This window comes from Coregonus lavaretus, assembly GCF_964263955.1.
Source record: "Coregonus lavaretus genome assembly, chromosome: 12".
In the NCBI taxonomy this organism is placed as follows: Eukaryota; Metazoa; Chordata; class Actinopteri; order Salmoniformes; family Salmonidae; genus Coregonus; species Coregonus lavaretus.
Genome location: NC_139999.1, coordinates 6,576,929 through 6,592,687, shown reverse-complemented (window position 1 = coordinate 6,592,687; position 15,759 = coordinate 6,576,929). Strand labels below are relative to the sequence as shown.

The 15,759-nt window shown below is 42.6% G+C and overlaps 1 protein-coding gene across 1 annotated transcript in view; it reads right to left on the bottom strand.

Annotated features, from left to right (window-relative positions):
- Positions 1 to 14,916, bottom strand: part of LOC311138301 (uncharacterized protein) — a gene marked incomplete at both ends in the record, with an annotated part of 72,797 nt that extends 57,881 nt beyond the window's left edge. Inside the window, 3 exon segments of the mRNA XM_084172986.1 lie at positions 6,635 to 6,767; positions 14,435 to 14,550; positions 14,779 to 14,916. Of these exon segments, the coding sequence (XP_084029112.1) occupies positions 6,635 to 6,767; positions 14,435 to 14,550; positions 14,779 to 14,916 (387 nt within the window).
- Positions 14,917 to 15,759: the final 843 nt, after the last annotated feature.

Below are 15,759 nucleotides of genomic sequence, written 5' to 3'. Positions count from 1 at the left end.
ATATCTCAAGAGGCACTGAAGTCTAACAATACAGCTCCAACAGGTTTCTTGTTGTCAATTTATTTCAGCCAATCATCAGTGCCATACATGTTGAGTGCCCTTCACTATAACCATGCTGAAAGTCAACAAATTAACTGCAACCCAGAGTGCGAATTACACCATGACATTCGGGGGGTCTTTAGACTAAAACATTTTTTATGGGTACAATAACAAAGACGGAATTTAAAACTGTAAAAATGAATTAAATGTGGCATCAAACCAACCAGTCATGATATTTTCATCTAATTGTCAAACAAATCACATAAGAAAGTAGGCCACCTGTGCATGTTTTTCCACGGCAAAATAATTCCAGCATCCAAACTGCGTGTCATTTGATGAATGGAAATAGACATCTGTTACACCGAAAAGTTCTTGACATTCAGAGATGGTCATTTAATCAGGCCTACGTGAATTGACGTCTTACTGTCAAAATTGACCTTTTCTGTAGCCTGAAAAGTCACGACACCTGAAATGGGGCTGATATTGTCCCGAGAAAAATGGGACGGTCACCCTAACACACGTGGTCAACTTACTAGACTAGGCTACAATGTGTATTACCATGAACTTCAAATAGGCCAACCATTAGCCAGTGATGAAAGTGGTAAAAATAAATAGTGGGTAAACTCTGATTGGCGGTTGCGGTAAAATGAAAAAAACGCTCCTTTCAATGCATTTTTCTGAAAAAGGTAAAGGGCGTCTACCCTCTCAGCCGAACACACACAGAACAGGTAGCTTATATATATAATATATATAATATAATATAATATAATATAATATAACCAATATAATAAATGAGTTGAATCAAAACATGTTTTACACCCTAGTTCATGCTTGGAGTCTTTACAGATCGTGTGATATAAAACACTACCTTTTTTTTCCTTAAATGAATGACATTTATGACAGTGTTATTTGTCATTATTAAGCATTTAACAATTGAATTAGAACATTAAACTTAAACCCTGTACGAATCATGGATCTTGGAGATCTCGGAAAATGCACTGTAGGCCTAAGTGTAAGTATGCCTAACTAACATTTCATTATGTTTCGCCTTGAAAACAGTTCTCATGTGCACAGAAATCCAGAATAATGTAAGCCTATACCATTTGCAAAATCAAATCCTTCTAATCAAACGTTGACCTCTTATAACCGAAAGAGTCATCTTATAGTTCTACTGTCATCACTTGTTGGATGGATTGGATGCACATTGGTATCTACCTGTAGCCATCTGATTAGATGTTCAGGAGTCTTATGGCTTGAGGGTAGAAGCTGTTAAGAAGCCTTTTGGACCTAGACTTGGCGCTCCGGTACCGCTTGCCGTGCGGTAGCAGAGAGAGCAGTCTATGATTAGGGTGGCTGGAGTCTTTGGCAATTTTTATGGCCCTCCTCTGACACCGCCTGGTATAGAGGTCCTGGATGGCAGGAAGCTTGGCCCCAGTGATGTACTGGGCCGTACGCATTACCCTCTGTAGTGCCTTGCGGTCGGAGGCCGAGCAGTTGCCATACCAGGCAGTGATGCAACCAGTCAGGATGCTCTTGATGGTGCAGCTGTAGAACTTTTTGAGGATCTGAGGACCCATGCCAAATCTTTTCAGTCTCCTGAGGGGGAATAGGCGTTTGTCATGCCCTCTTCACGACTGTCTTGGTGTGTTTGGACCATGATAGTTTGTTGGTGTTGTCGACACCAAGGAACTTGAAGCTCTCAACCCGCTCCACCACAGCCCCGTCGATGAGAATGGGGGCGTGCTTGGTCCTCTTTTTCCTGTAGTCCACAATCATCTCCTATGTCTTGATCACGTTGAGGTAGAGGTTGTTATCCTGGCACCACACGGCCAGGTCTCTGACGTCCTCCCTATAGGCTGTCTAATCATTGTCGGTGATCAGGCCTACCACTGTTGTGTCGTCGGTGAACTTAATAATGGTGTTGGAGTCGTGCCTACCCATGCAGTCATGGGTGAACGGGGAGTACAGGAGGGGTCTGAGCACACACCCCTGAGGGGCCCCCGTGTTGAGGATCAGCATGGCAGATGAGTTGTTACCTACCCTTACCACCTGGGGGTGTCCCGTCAGGAAGTCCAGGATCCAGTTGCAGAGGGAGGTGTTTAGTCCCAGGGTCTTTAGCTTAGTGATGAGCTTTGAGGGCGCTATGGTGTTGAATGCTGAGCTGTAGTCAATGAATAGCATTCTCACGTAGGTGTTCCTTTTGTCCAGGTGGGAAAGGGCAGTGCAATAGAGATTGCATCATCTGTGGATCTGTTGGGGCGGTATGCAAATTGGAGTGGGTCTAGGGTTTCTGGGATAATGGTGTTCATGTGAGCCATGACCAGCCTTTCAAAGCACTTCATGGCTACAGACGTGAGTGCTACGGGTCTGTAGTCATTTAGGCAGGTTACCTTAGTGTTCTTGGGCACAGGGACTATGGTGGTCTGCTTGAAACATGTTGGTATTACAGACTCAGTCAGGGACAGGTTGAAAATGTCAGTGAAGACACTTGCCAGTTGGTCAGCACATGCTCGGAGTACATGTCCTGGTAATCCGTCTGGCACTGCGGCCTTGTGAATGTTGACCTGTTTAAAGGTCTTACTCACATTGGCTACGGAGAGCGTGAACACACAGTCGTCTTGAACAGCTGATGCTCTCATGCATGCTTCAGTGTTGCTTGCCTCGAAGCGAGCATAGAAGTAATTTATCTCGTCTGGTAGGCTCATGTAACTGGGCAGCTCGCGGCTGTGCTTCCCTTTGTAGTCTGTAATAGTTTGCAAGCCGTGCCACATCCGACAAGCGTCGGAGCCGGTGTAGTACGATTCAATCTTATAAGCGTCCGGCTCCTTGAAAGTGGCAGCTCTACCCTTTAGCTCAGTGCGGATGTTGCCTGTAATCCATGGCTTCTGGTTGGGGTATGTACTGTATGTACGGTCACTGTGGGGACGACGTCATCAATGCACCAGTGACTGATGTGGTGTACTCCTCAATGCCATCGGAAGAATCCCGGAACATATTCCAGTCTGTGCTAGCAAAACAGTCCTGTAGCTTATCATCTGTGTCATTTAACTATTTTTTATTGACCGAGTCACTGGTGCTTCCTGCTTTAGTTTTTGCTTGTAAGCAGGAATCAGGAGGATAGAATTATGGTCAGATTTGCCAAATGGAGGGCGAGGGAGAGCTTTGTACGCGTCTCTGTGTGTGGAGTAAAGGTGGTCTAGAGTTTTTTTCCCTCTGGTTGCACATTTAACATGCTGGTAGAAATGAGGTAAAACGTTTCGCTGCATTAAAGTCCCCAGCCACTAGGCACGCCTCTGGATGAGCGTTTTCCTGTTTGCTTATGGCCTTTGGCTCATTGAGTGTGGTCTTAGTGCCAGCATCGGTTTGTGGTGGTAAATAGACAGCTACGAAAAATATAGATGAAAACTCTCTTGGTAAATAGTGTGATCTAGAGCTTATCATGAGATACTCTACCTCAGGCGAGCAAAACCTCAAGACCTCGTGCACCAGCTGTTGTTAACAAATATACATAGACTGCCACCCCTTGTCTTACCAGAGGCTGCTGTTCTATCCTGCCGATGTAGCGTATATCCCGCCAGCTGTATGTTATCCATGTCGTCGTTCAGCCACGACTCGGTGAAACATAAGATATTACCGTTTTTAATGTCCCGTTGGTAGGATATTCGTGATCGTAGCTCGTCTATTTTGTTATCCAATGATTTTACGTTGGATAATAGGACTGATGGTAGAGGCAGATTACCCACTCGCTGTCGGATCCTTACAAGGCACCCCGACCTTCGTCCCCGATATCGCTGTCTCTTTCGCCTGCGAATGACGGGGATTTGGGCTGATCATCAGCTGATCCAGGATCGAAAACAAATATTGATCGAAAATAAAGGTAAATAAATGGTCTACTACTTCTGGTCACAGATGTCACGGAGAACACCAGTACCCATGCGCACCTGAAAAATATTTAAGCAATGAGTTAGCTGACTGACAAAAGCAAAGAATGATAAATCAACGGATAAATCGAAAGGCATAGGCTATTTTTATCGAGGATGCATGGCAAACAAATGGGGAAAATGAGGAAGTACAAAGTACAAAGGAAAATCTATGCATACATTTTCCAACATTCAGAAGTACTGAGTGGACAACGCTACATGGAAATAAATGGTTTAAACCATGACAGAGAGGTGGGGGTGTTTGTTTCATTTGGAAAGTTTTTACCACTATAAAATATATTTACCACTACATTTTAAACAAATAGGAGAATGGTTAAATTATCATTATTTAGAGACCCCCATCAAAGTTTAACTTTTGTTGCATTTAGGGGAGCTAACTTCTCATTCGGGGGAGCTGAGCACTCCCTGGATCCCCGAAACTCGCACCCTGCTGCAACCTTCAACCTTGTCAGTGACATTTAAAAAAAATTCCATAACACATGTCCCTTGCCAACAAACCTTCACATGTCCACTGATGTCAAACCCTTATGGAAAAACCACATGATTTCAAATGTGGAAAATCACGTGGTTTTTTGGAACACTTCACATCGGCGTGAAACAGAAAAACTGTAAATACCCTTGCATGGTAATCTCCAAGCTGTGGAACTATCAGACCAAAGTCAACATTCAGAAGGCACAGGGGGGAAAGGAGATCCAAATCCACAGCCAGTCCATTCGATTCGTCCAGGACCTGTCCTCTAGGCTGAGAAAAAAACGTCAGGAACCTCTCCAGCTCCTGGTTTATCCTCTCCACCTGCCCCTTTAGACTGAGACCGGTACCCGGAAGTGAGGCTGACCGTGACCCCCAGCTTCTCCATGAAGGCTTTCCATACACGTGACGTAAACTGGGGGCTACGGTCGGAGACGATGTCCTCCGGGAAGGCCATAGTGCCGGGAAGACCTGCTGGAACAGTGCCTCAGCAACCTGGAGAGGGATAACGGCAGGATGTAGAGGATCTGTCCACTACAACCATAATAGTGGTGAAACCATCAGACGGATGGAGATCTATGGACAGATGGGGACCAAGGCCCCTGAGGCACGGGAAGGGGATGGAGTTTCCCTGCTGGAGCAAAACAAGAGTGCATCTGGACATGAACACAGAAACAATACTGCCTGAAGAGTGATGCTAGGGGGTGCTAGATAAATGGGGAGTAATCAGGGTAGTGAAAAAGTCCAGGTGTGCCTCATGATGGGGCACACCTGGTGTGCGTAATGAGGGTTGCCAGGTGTGCATAATGATTTCAGTTGTGCTTCTGTTGCCGTTTGCCTATATATATATATATAGTTGATGTTTTTTTTTACTGCTAGACTGATGCCTTCTTTACTGTGAGTGAATGTGGTATCCAGAAAGTTATCTAAGAGTGTTTGGATTTTTTGCTTACTGGTTGCTTTCTGCTATTCTTCTGTGCTGTTTTGGGCCCATCTGTATGAAGTTCTGATGTTGTACAGCTCACTGGGATGTGAATGTGTGGTTGTTTCCATGTCTGTTCTTTTGAGGAACAAGGTAATTTGGCTGTGATCAGACAGAGGTGTTAGTGGCTTGACTGTGAAGCAGCTGAGAGAGAAAGGGTCAATGTCTGTAATCATATAGTCTACTGTGCTGTGGCCAAGAGGTGAGCAATAGGTGAATCTCCCCAAAGAGTCCCCCCGTAACCTACCATTGACAAAGTACAAACCCAGGCTTCAACAGAGCTGCAACAGATCCCTTCTATTTTTGTTGATGGTGCTGTCACTGTTGTTTCTATGAGGGAGATTAAGACAGTTAGAAACAGTATGGCCTGCAATAAAGCTGTCCCCTCGTGTGGTCGTTAGATCAGGTAGTGTTGCTGTGCGCACATTTGTGTCCCCACAGATGAGCACATTTCCCTGGGCCTGGAAATGGCAGGTCTCTTCCTCAAGGGTGGGGAATATCTCCTCTGAGTAATATGGGGATTCTGAGGGGGGATATATATTGTGCAAAGGAGCACATATTTTCTGTCAGTACAAGTTATTTTTTCAGTTTTAACCAAATGTGATATTTACCAATTTTGAGGGGATCAATTAGATTTTGTAGTTCGGATTTGTACCAAATGATCAGTCCTCCAGAGTCTCTGTCTGTATTGACAGAGCTGTTTTTCTGTGGCAACACAATGAACTCTCTGTAACCTGTGGGACAGTGACAGTATGTTTACCTCTCTGTAGCCTGTGGGACAGTGAATGGCAATGTCTGCCTTACACCATGTCTCCTGCAGAATGATGATGACAACATCTTTAAGATTAAAAAAAAAAACTCCACCACTAAACTCTTCACTCCAAAGGTTGATGAGTTTAGGCCCTGAATGTTCCACATGCTAACTGATAGCTTCTCTCTAGGAGTCTCTACACTATGTTCTCTGTGCTGCAGCACTCTCTTGATGACAGACAACTGAGGTGGTCCTCTGTACCTCAATTGGTAGAGCATGGCGCTTGTAATGCCAGGGTAGTGGGTTCGATCCCCGGGACCACCCATGCGTAAAAATTTATGTACACATGACTGTAAGTCGCTTTGGATAAACGCGTCTGCTAAATGGCACATTATTATTATTATTATTATTATTATTACCTGCACTAACCCTCTCCTCATGGTGGCCTTTACCTCCTCAAGCGCTGTGGTAAGGCTCACTCTCAGCTCCTGGACAGGGTTGTTCAGCTGGCTCCTGCACTGGTTGATCTGGTCCCGTAGAAGCTCTGTGTCTGGGCTGGAGGTGGTGTAGCTGGGGGGCTTGCTCCTTTAGCTCAGTAACCCATACCTCTAACAGAGCCAGCCCGTCTCTCAGTAGGCTGATGGTGGTGTGGTCATGGCTCTGGTGGTCATAGGCAGGCGGCGGAAATCATGTAGTAACCAAAAAAAGTGTTAAACAAATCAAAATATATTTTATATTTTAGGTTCTTCAAAGTAGCCACCCTTTGCCTTGATGACAGCTTTTCACACTCTTGGCATTCTCTCAACCAGCTTCACCTGGAATGCTTTTCCAACAGTCTTGAAGGAGTTCCCACATATGCTGAGCACTTGTTGGCTGCTTTTCCTTCACTGTGCGGTCCAACTCATCCCAAACCATCTCAAATGTGTTGAGGTTGGGTGATTGTGGAGGCCAGGTCATTTGATGCAGCACTCCATCACTCTCCTTCTTGGTCAAATAGCCCTTACACAGCCTGGAGGTGTGTTGGGTCATTGTCCTGTTGAAAAACAAATGATAGTCCCACTAAGCGCAAACCAGATGGGATGGTGTATCGCTACAGAATGCTATGGTAGCCATGCTGGTTAAGTGTGCCTTGAATTCTAAATAAATCACAGACGGAGTCACCAGCAAAGTACCATCACACCTCCTCCTCCATGCTTCACGGTGGGAACCACACATGCGGAGATCATCCGTTCACCTACTCTGCGTCTCACAAAGACATGGCGGTTGGAACCAAAGATCTCCACTTTGGACTCATCAGACCAACGGACAGATTTCCACCGGTCTAATGTCTATTGCTTGTGTTTCTTGGCCCAAGCAAGTCTCTTCTTCTTACTTGTGTCCTTATTAGTGGTTTCTTTGCAGCAATTCGACCATGAAGGCCTGATTCACGCAGTCTCCTCTGAACAGTTGAAGTTGAGATGGGTCTGTTACTTGAACTCTTTGAAGCATTTATTTGGGCTGCAATCTGAGGTGCAGTTAACTCTAATTAACTTATCCTTTGCAGCAGTGTCACGATCGTCAGGGAGAGACCAAGGCGCAGCGTGATGAACGGACATACTTTAATTAGTTAAAGTGTAAACACGATACAAAAACAAGAAACGACTCGTGAAGTCCACGGTAACACTGACCGAACACGGAACAAGAACCCACAAACACAAAGGGAAAACAGACAGTTTAAATATGGCTCCCAATCAGAGACAACCAGCCAACAGCTGACACTCGTTGCCTCTGATTGGGAGTCACTCAGGCAAACATAGAATAAAACAAACTAGAACCCCCAACATAGACATATAACACATAGAATAAACACACCCTGGCTCAACAAATAGAGTCCCAGAGCCAGGGTGTGACAAGCAGAGGTAACTCTGGGTCTTCCTTTCCTGTGGTGGTCCTCATGAGGGCCAGTTTCATCTTTGCTTATTTGAGCTGTTCTTGCCATAATATGGACTTGGTCTTTTACCAAATAGAGCTATCTTCTGTATACCAACCCTACCTTGTCACAACACAACTGATTGGCTCAAATGCATTAAGAAGGAAAGAAATTCCACAAATTAATTGAAATGCATTCCAGGTGACTACCTCATGAAGCTGGTTGAGAGAATGCCAAGAGTGTACAAAGCTGTCATCAAGGCAAAGGGTGACTATTTGAAGAATCTCAAATATAAAATATATTTTGATTTGTTTAACACTACATGATTCCATGTGTTATTTCATAATTTTGATGTCTTCACTATTATTCTACAATGTAGAAAATAAAACAAATAAAGAAAAATCCTGGAATTAGTTGGTGTGTCCAAACTTTGCTAATTTAATCTTGTTAATCTCTCTTAACAACCACAAAGTTATAAAAGTTAGCAGCTGTTCTTCTGCATGACTGCCTTCTCTCTCTCTCTCTCTCTCTCTCTCTCTCTCTCTCTCTCTCTCTCTCTCTCTCTCTCTCTCTCTCTCTCTCTCTCTCTCTCTCTCTCTCTCTCTCTCTCTCTCTCTCTCTCTCTCTCTCTCTCTCTCTCTCTCTCTCTCTCTCTCTCTCTCTTCTGTCTGTGTGTCTGTTGGGACTGTGGGAGAACCATAGTGGTGGTCAGAATAATACCAGTCAAGAGAGATGGATCACAGCATTATATTTCTGTCTGTAACCAGGAGTAAAGTACATGTTGGATAAAACATTTCACGACAGGCCTGATGGAAACAGCAAATGTGTCTGTAAACTTTCCAAAAGTCTACAAAACAAAATATACTAGTCAAGGTGGGATCGACAAATGTCAGTGGAAACGCAAATATTGATATAATAACCGTCATATCGAAGTAAACTTAGAGACCCCCATCATAAACTTAGAGACCCCATATCACGCGATGATATGTTTTGTGAAAAAGTACCCAATTGTCATACTTGAGTAAAAGTAAAGATACCTTCAAAGAAAATGACTCAAGTAAAAGTGAAAATCACCCAGTAAAATATTACTTGATGTAAAGTCTAAAAGTATTTGGTTCTAAATATACTTAAGTATCAAAAGTAAATGTAATCGCTAAAATATACTTAAGGATCTAAAGTAAAAGTAAAAGTATAAATAATTTCAAATCCCTTATATTAAGCAACCCAGACGGCACAATCTTCTTGTTTTTTTAAATTACGGATAGCCAGGGGCACACTCCAACAGTCAGACATCATTTACAAACAAAGCATTTGTCGGACATTATTCATTCTAATCAGACAGATTTTTTACATGGACGATACATTGGAGAAAATATTAGGCAAGTACTGGAAACAATAGAACACTAATCTGGGAAACCAGGCCTGCTCTTCATAGCAGACTTCGAAAAGGCATTTGATAAAGTACGACTGGAGAATGCCTGGATTATTTCAATTTTGGAGAATCTCTTTTAAAATGGCTTAAAATCATGTGTAGTAACACTAGGTGTAAAATAGTAAATAATGGCTATTTCTCAAAGCTTTAAACTGTCAAGAGGAATAAAACAAGGTTGTCCACTATTGGCGTATCTATTTATTATGGCCATCGAAATGTTAGCTAAGATCCAACAATGATATCAAGGGATTAGATATCCCGGGCGTAAAAACAAAGGTGTCATTGTACGCTGATTATTCATGTTTTCTTTTAAATCCACAACTTGAATCCCTCCAGAGCCTCATAGAGGATCTAGATACATGTTCTAACCTCTCTGGATTACAACCAAATTATGATAAATCTACTATATTATGTATTGGATCACTAAAAAATACAATTTTGACATTACCATGTAGTTTACCAATAAAATGGTCTGATGGTGATGTGAATATACTCGGAATACATATCCCAAATGAAATAAATGATCTCACTCCAATACATTTTTATAGAAGTTAGCAAAAATAGATAAGATCTTGCTACCATGGAAAGGTAAATACCTGTCTATTTGTGGAAAAGTCAACCTGCATTATCCCAGTTTACCTATTTGCTTATGGTCTTGCCTATACCTAGCAAACAGTTTTTTAAATTATATGAGAAAAAAAATATTCCATTTTATTTGGAATGGCAAGCCAGACAAAATTACACGGGCCTATTTATATAATGAATATGAATTCGGAGGACAGCAATAATTAAATATTAAAGCATTAGACCTATCACTAAAAGCTTCAGTCATACAAAAGTTATACTTAAATCCGAACTGGTTCTCTAGCAAATTAGTAAGATTGTCTCACCCCATGTTCAAGAATGTCCTTTTTCCCTTTATTCAGATTACAATCTCTCACTTTCAGTTATTTGAAAAGGAAATAATCTCCCAAATATCACTATTTCTAAAACAAGCCATGGTTGCAATTTCAATTTAATCCTCCAGAAACGACAGAACAAATAATGCAACAAATATTGTGGTTTAACTCAAATATACAAATTGATACTTTTTTTATGCAATAAAATGCAAATTAATTACTTAAAAATCATACAATGTGATTTTCTGGAGTTTTGTTTTAGATTCCGTCTCTCAGAGTTGAAGTATACCTATGATAAAAAATTACAGACCTCTACATGCTTTGTAAGTAGGAAAACCTGCAAAATCGGCAGTGTATCAAATACTTGTTCTCCCCACTGTACATATGAGATGAGTAGTGCAAGATATGTAAACATTATTAAAGTGACTAGTGTTCCATTTCTGAAAGTGGCCAGTGATTTCAATAGGCAGCAGCAGCCTCTAATGTGCTAGTGATGGCTATTTAACAGTCTGATGGCCTTGAGATAGAAGCTGTTTTTCATTCTCTCGGTCCCAGCTTTGATGTACCTGTACTGACCTCACCTTCTGGATGATAGCGGGGTGAACAGGCAGTGGCTCGGGTGGTTGATGTCCTTAATGATATTTTTGGCCTTCCTGTGACATAGGGTACTGTATGTGTCTTGGAGGGCAGGTAGTTTTCCCCCGGTAATATCTGCAATATTAAAGCTGATCTACCCCCCAAAATGTTTTACAAATAAATACATTTTAAAATTGTAAAAAGCATTTGTGTTTAGTGAGTGTGCCAGATCAGAGGAAGCAGGGATGACCAGGGATGTTCTCTTGATAAGCGCGTGAATTAGACAATTTTCCTGTCCTGTAAAGCATTCAAAATGTAACAAGTAGTTTTGGTTGTCAGGGAAAATGTAAGAAGTAAAAAGTACATTATTTTCTTTGGGAATGTAGTGGAGTAAAAATAAAAGGTAAATAGTGAAGTAAAGTACAGATACCCCAAAAAACGACTCAAGTAGTACTTTAAAGTATTTTTACTTAAGTACTTTACACCACTGTCCTCCCACTACCACTCAGGAAAGCATGCAGTTCATTAAACTACAGATGAAATAAGTTATGGTGAACTTCACAGTGTGGTGAAAGTGCACAGTGATGAACTTGATGCTGCTTTCAATAAATATCCAGGGTCTTATTCTGGTGACATGATGATCGATGCTTGGCTGCCGTCTGACAAATAAAAATAATCTCGCTCTTTTGTCCATAATAATTTCATAATATAGGCTATACCCGCACTGTATCTGCGAGCTGTTGGCTAGAATGCACGTGCCAAGGCCATTCGCTATTTAACAAAAAAAAAGATCTGACAAAACCATCAGTAGAGTTGAAAATGCGACAGAATCCCATTTAACTTGTATTTTTATTCGGGAATTTAACCGCAAAACGTGTTTTTATGTGCACAATGTCATCACACAACAGCCTTTTATCCTCAACAAGTCAATGTAATGGAAACACATTTCTAGTGGGAAAATGCACAAATTGTTTTTTATGCAGATTTTAAAAAATATTCACATGAAAATCTGTCGCCAATTGGATGGAAACCTAACTTGTTGCTCAACAGAGGTGGATCTGAGAAACTCCGGTGTCTAAGCACTAGGGGGTTGTTCTGGCTCATATTGAATCAACATTTACACTCTCCAATCACCCGTAACACTCATAACAGACACTTTCAAGTCAGAAGCCTTTTATTGGTTAAACAGAGAATGACAGAGCTACAATCAAAAGTACGCAGCCGATTTACAGCAGCTTTAACTTTAGGTGCGCTTGATTCAGCTCGCCCCGGTGTGTGGCGTGATGAATCAAGCGCACCTACTCTGTTTTAAACTTTCTCACAGATTTTCCAATATGCACCGATCAGCATTGCTAAAATCTGAGATAATTGGTGGATGTTTATTAGCTTGCAAGATCTCCTGGCTCTATACAGCTTAATGGACTGGAACTCAGCAGGTCAGGGAGAGAGAACGTTTATGTACTGGATAATGTATTGGTTCGTATTTTACATTCAGCCTATATTTGCTGGGTGCTGAACCAAATTCTTTATTTCCAGCAGAGATGGTGTGTGTGAGAGGTTGAGCCTCAACCAAAGCCTATTTCTTGCCAAATCTCTGCGGCACAGCCATGCCCCAGATATGTCCTGGAGCCTGCTCCCAGTCTCTGGACTGTATCCTGTCTCCAATCACCAAGTCTCCTCTGCTGTCACGGCCAAACCTGCAGGGGAGATAGGCAGTCGTGTTACAGTATCAGGTAGCACCCTATTCCATATGTAGTGCACTACCCTAAAGGCCCTGGTCAAAACTAGTGCACTATATAGGGGCTCTGGTCAAAAGTAGTTCCCCTCATAGGGAATAGGGTGCTCCTGAGTGGCGCAGTGGTCTAAGGCACTGCATCGCAGTGCTAACTGTGCCACTAGAGATCCTGGTTCGTATCCAGGCTCTGTCGCAGCCGGCCGCGACCGGGAGACTCATGGGCGGTGCACAATTGGCCCAGCGTCGTCCAGGGTAGGGGAGGGAATGGCCGGCAGGGATGTAGCTCAGTTGATAGAGCATGGCGTTTGCAACGCCAGGGTTGTGGGTTCGTTTCCCACGGGGGGCCAGTATAAAAAAATATGTATTCACTAACTGTAAGTTGCTCTGGATAAGAGCGTCTGCTAAATGACTAAAATGTAAATGTAATATGGGACGCTGAACTGCTGATGCAGTTGGTGGAACTGAGTGTGAATTACCATTATCTCTTTACTATTCACACTGGCTTACTATGTGAACAATATAATGTTGTTTTTATTGGTTGGATAAAATAGGACGACTCTGAATAAAGTCAGCAATAAAGGCTATTGAATGGAGCTGAAAACAAGAAAATATTTCCTATATGCACATTATCTAATTTTGAGAAGCGTAACTTGGTATAAAAAATAAAAAATAAACGTTTGATTTCAACTCATTTTAACATTCTGTCATAAAGAGCATGTTCAACTTTATAAAAAACAAGTTTTCCCAATTCAAGACGTTAAATAAAAAAATGACTATAGTAAGGCCTATTAAGTGCCAAATAAAGTAACAAGAGTTGACCGAAACAGGGTTGACCGTATCAGGGTTGACCGTAACAGGGTTGATGATTTCATCTTAAATCAGCCATGAATCCCCTTGTGACATGGGGAATGGAAGCTTGCTGTGTGCAACAGGGAGTGACAATTCAATGCAAGCTTCACAAAAAAAGTATAATTGTTCAAACATTTCTAGCCTGTCTATTTATGGGTAACATGGTTGACGTGTTTTGCTCAACCAGCTCAGATTTCCACCACAAAACACCAGAATTTACACTATGATTGAACTATTAGATGTTCAACGTTTCTTTTGAAAACAACAATATTTAAAAGGAATAGTTTCACCGTATTAAAATGAGAGTTCAGTTCACGTAACAGGGTTGACCTTAAAAATGAGAGACAGACGTAAATGAATCACTTATCACATTAAATAAATAATCATCTTCAGAAATGACTGTCAAAATTAACTAGGGCTTTAAAACGGTGAAACGTTGAGAATGTATGGGATAAAGTGGGTTGAAATCTTCCATAGAAGTGACACAGGGTTCACGGAGGGTCATGCTGCATTTTGACATGTCTTTATTCAGATTTACTGAATTCTCCATGTGGTCTATATTAAACGGCATTTCATTTAATATAACTTATCAAATTAAATATTGGTGCACACTTTCTATTTTAAATATCAAAGGGCAAAAGGCACTCTTTTCGAGGAACGACCCAATTGTGTAATTTTGTAATTCGCCGTTGCGGTGACAGATGGGCCATTCAACTCTGAGAGCTGATGTTATGTTTATATGCTAAATGACATAAATGTAAATGTAATATGTGCAGTATCTATGTTACAAAGTTAACTGTTACATCTGAGGCTGGTGGAGAACGGAGGAGACACACACACAGAGATCCTCACCTCTGAGGTTGGTGGAGAACAGAGGGGTTCCTGGTGTTTCTCTGGAGCAGAGAGTGAATCACAGCGGCCAGGAGACGGTCGTCCAACTCGTTAACCCCTCCCACATCGTCACCCTCCTGTCAAACACACACAACAGGACTTAACCCCCACATCCTCACCCTCCTGTCAAACAACCAAACATTGTTAAATGTTGCAGATAGAAATGCTACGAATAGAGCCGACATGATTCCTTACATGTCAGAAAATGATGTTTGTTCTACATAGCATATTTATATCTGAATGTTCCGAAAACATTGCGCACTGCTGAAAGCACCCCAGACTTGTTTTGTAGTGGTCAGTCTTACCAGCGCCAGCACCTCTCCTGAGTCCCCTGGCAAGTTGTTGTTCTCCAGATCCCTCTCCTCCTGCAGACACTGACCCACCCCAGCCATGGCTAGGACCAGACCCACCAGGACCACCCACAGCGCCGTGCCCACGTTCATGCTCTCTTCTCTGGGTGGGTGGTGAGGAGCTTGGATGGGTGGAAGACGGACGGAGGATGGAGCTCACACCTGTCGTTGGAATGAAACCAACAGATGAAGAAAGAAATATATTAGAACGCTTTACCTGGTAAGCAAGATTGAAAAAACCAAAGCCACAGGATGGATGGACGAGGGTTATAGCAAAGTCACACCTGTTGGTGTCACCGTTCTTTTCTGCTCTTATCTTCTGATGCTGGCGCAAGTCTTCAGGCAAGATGCTCTTGGTCTTCTCCTGTCTGGTTCTCGTGGAGCCCAGCTGCCCTGACATGGACGATGGGTGCATACGGCTTGCCTTATATACCGACACACGCCCACTGCTTCCTGGGCCTCGGGAGCCTCAGGAGATGGGGCAGATGGACGGTCAGTGGGTCAGGGGACCAGGGAGAGTGACAGTGGTGTTAACAGGCCATCACAGGAGGGAGGACAGCTCTTAATATGACAGTAATGCACGTCCATGGGGTGGGATAAGGGGAGGCAGATGTGCATTAAGGGTCCCTGAAGGGACAACACACACACGTACACACACACACACACACACACACACACACACACACAAACAGGAAGGAACTGTGCATTATAGGGCCTCGAAGGGACCCAGTGACTAAACAGTGTTATTAAACAGATAAATCCTTTCAAATGGATTCACATCCATTCACGACTTACTTTCAGAATATCACCCAGTTGTCTACAGGAACATTCAGTTGCCTATAGGCATCACAACGAAAGGTGATGGACTTGTATGCACCTTACATACTTGGTATATCTCTACGGGACAATTCAATTCAGCAAAAATCTCTGAAGCTG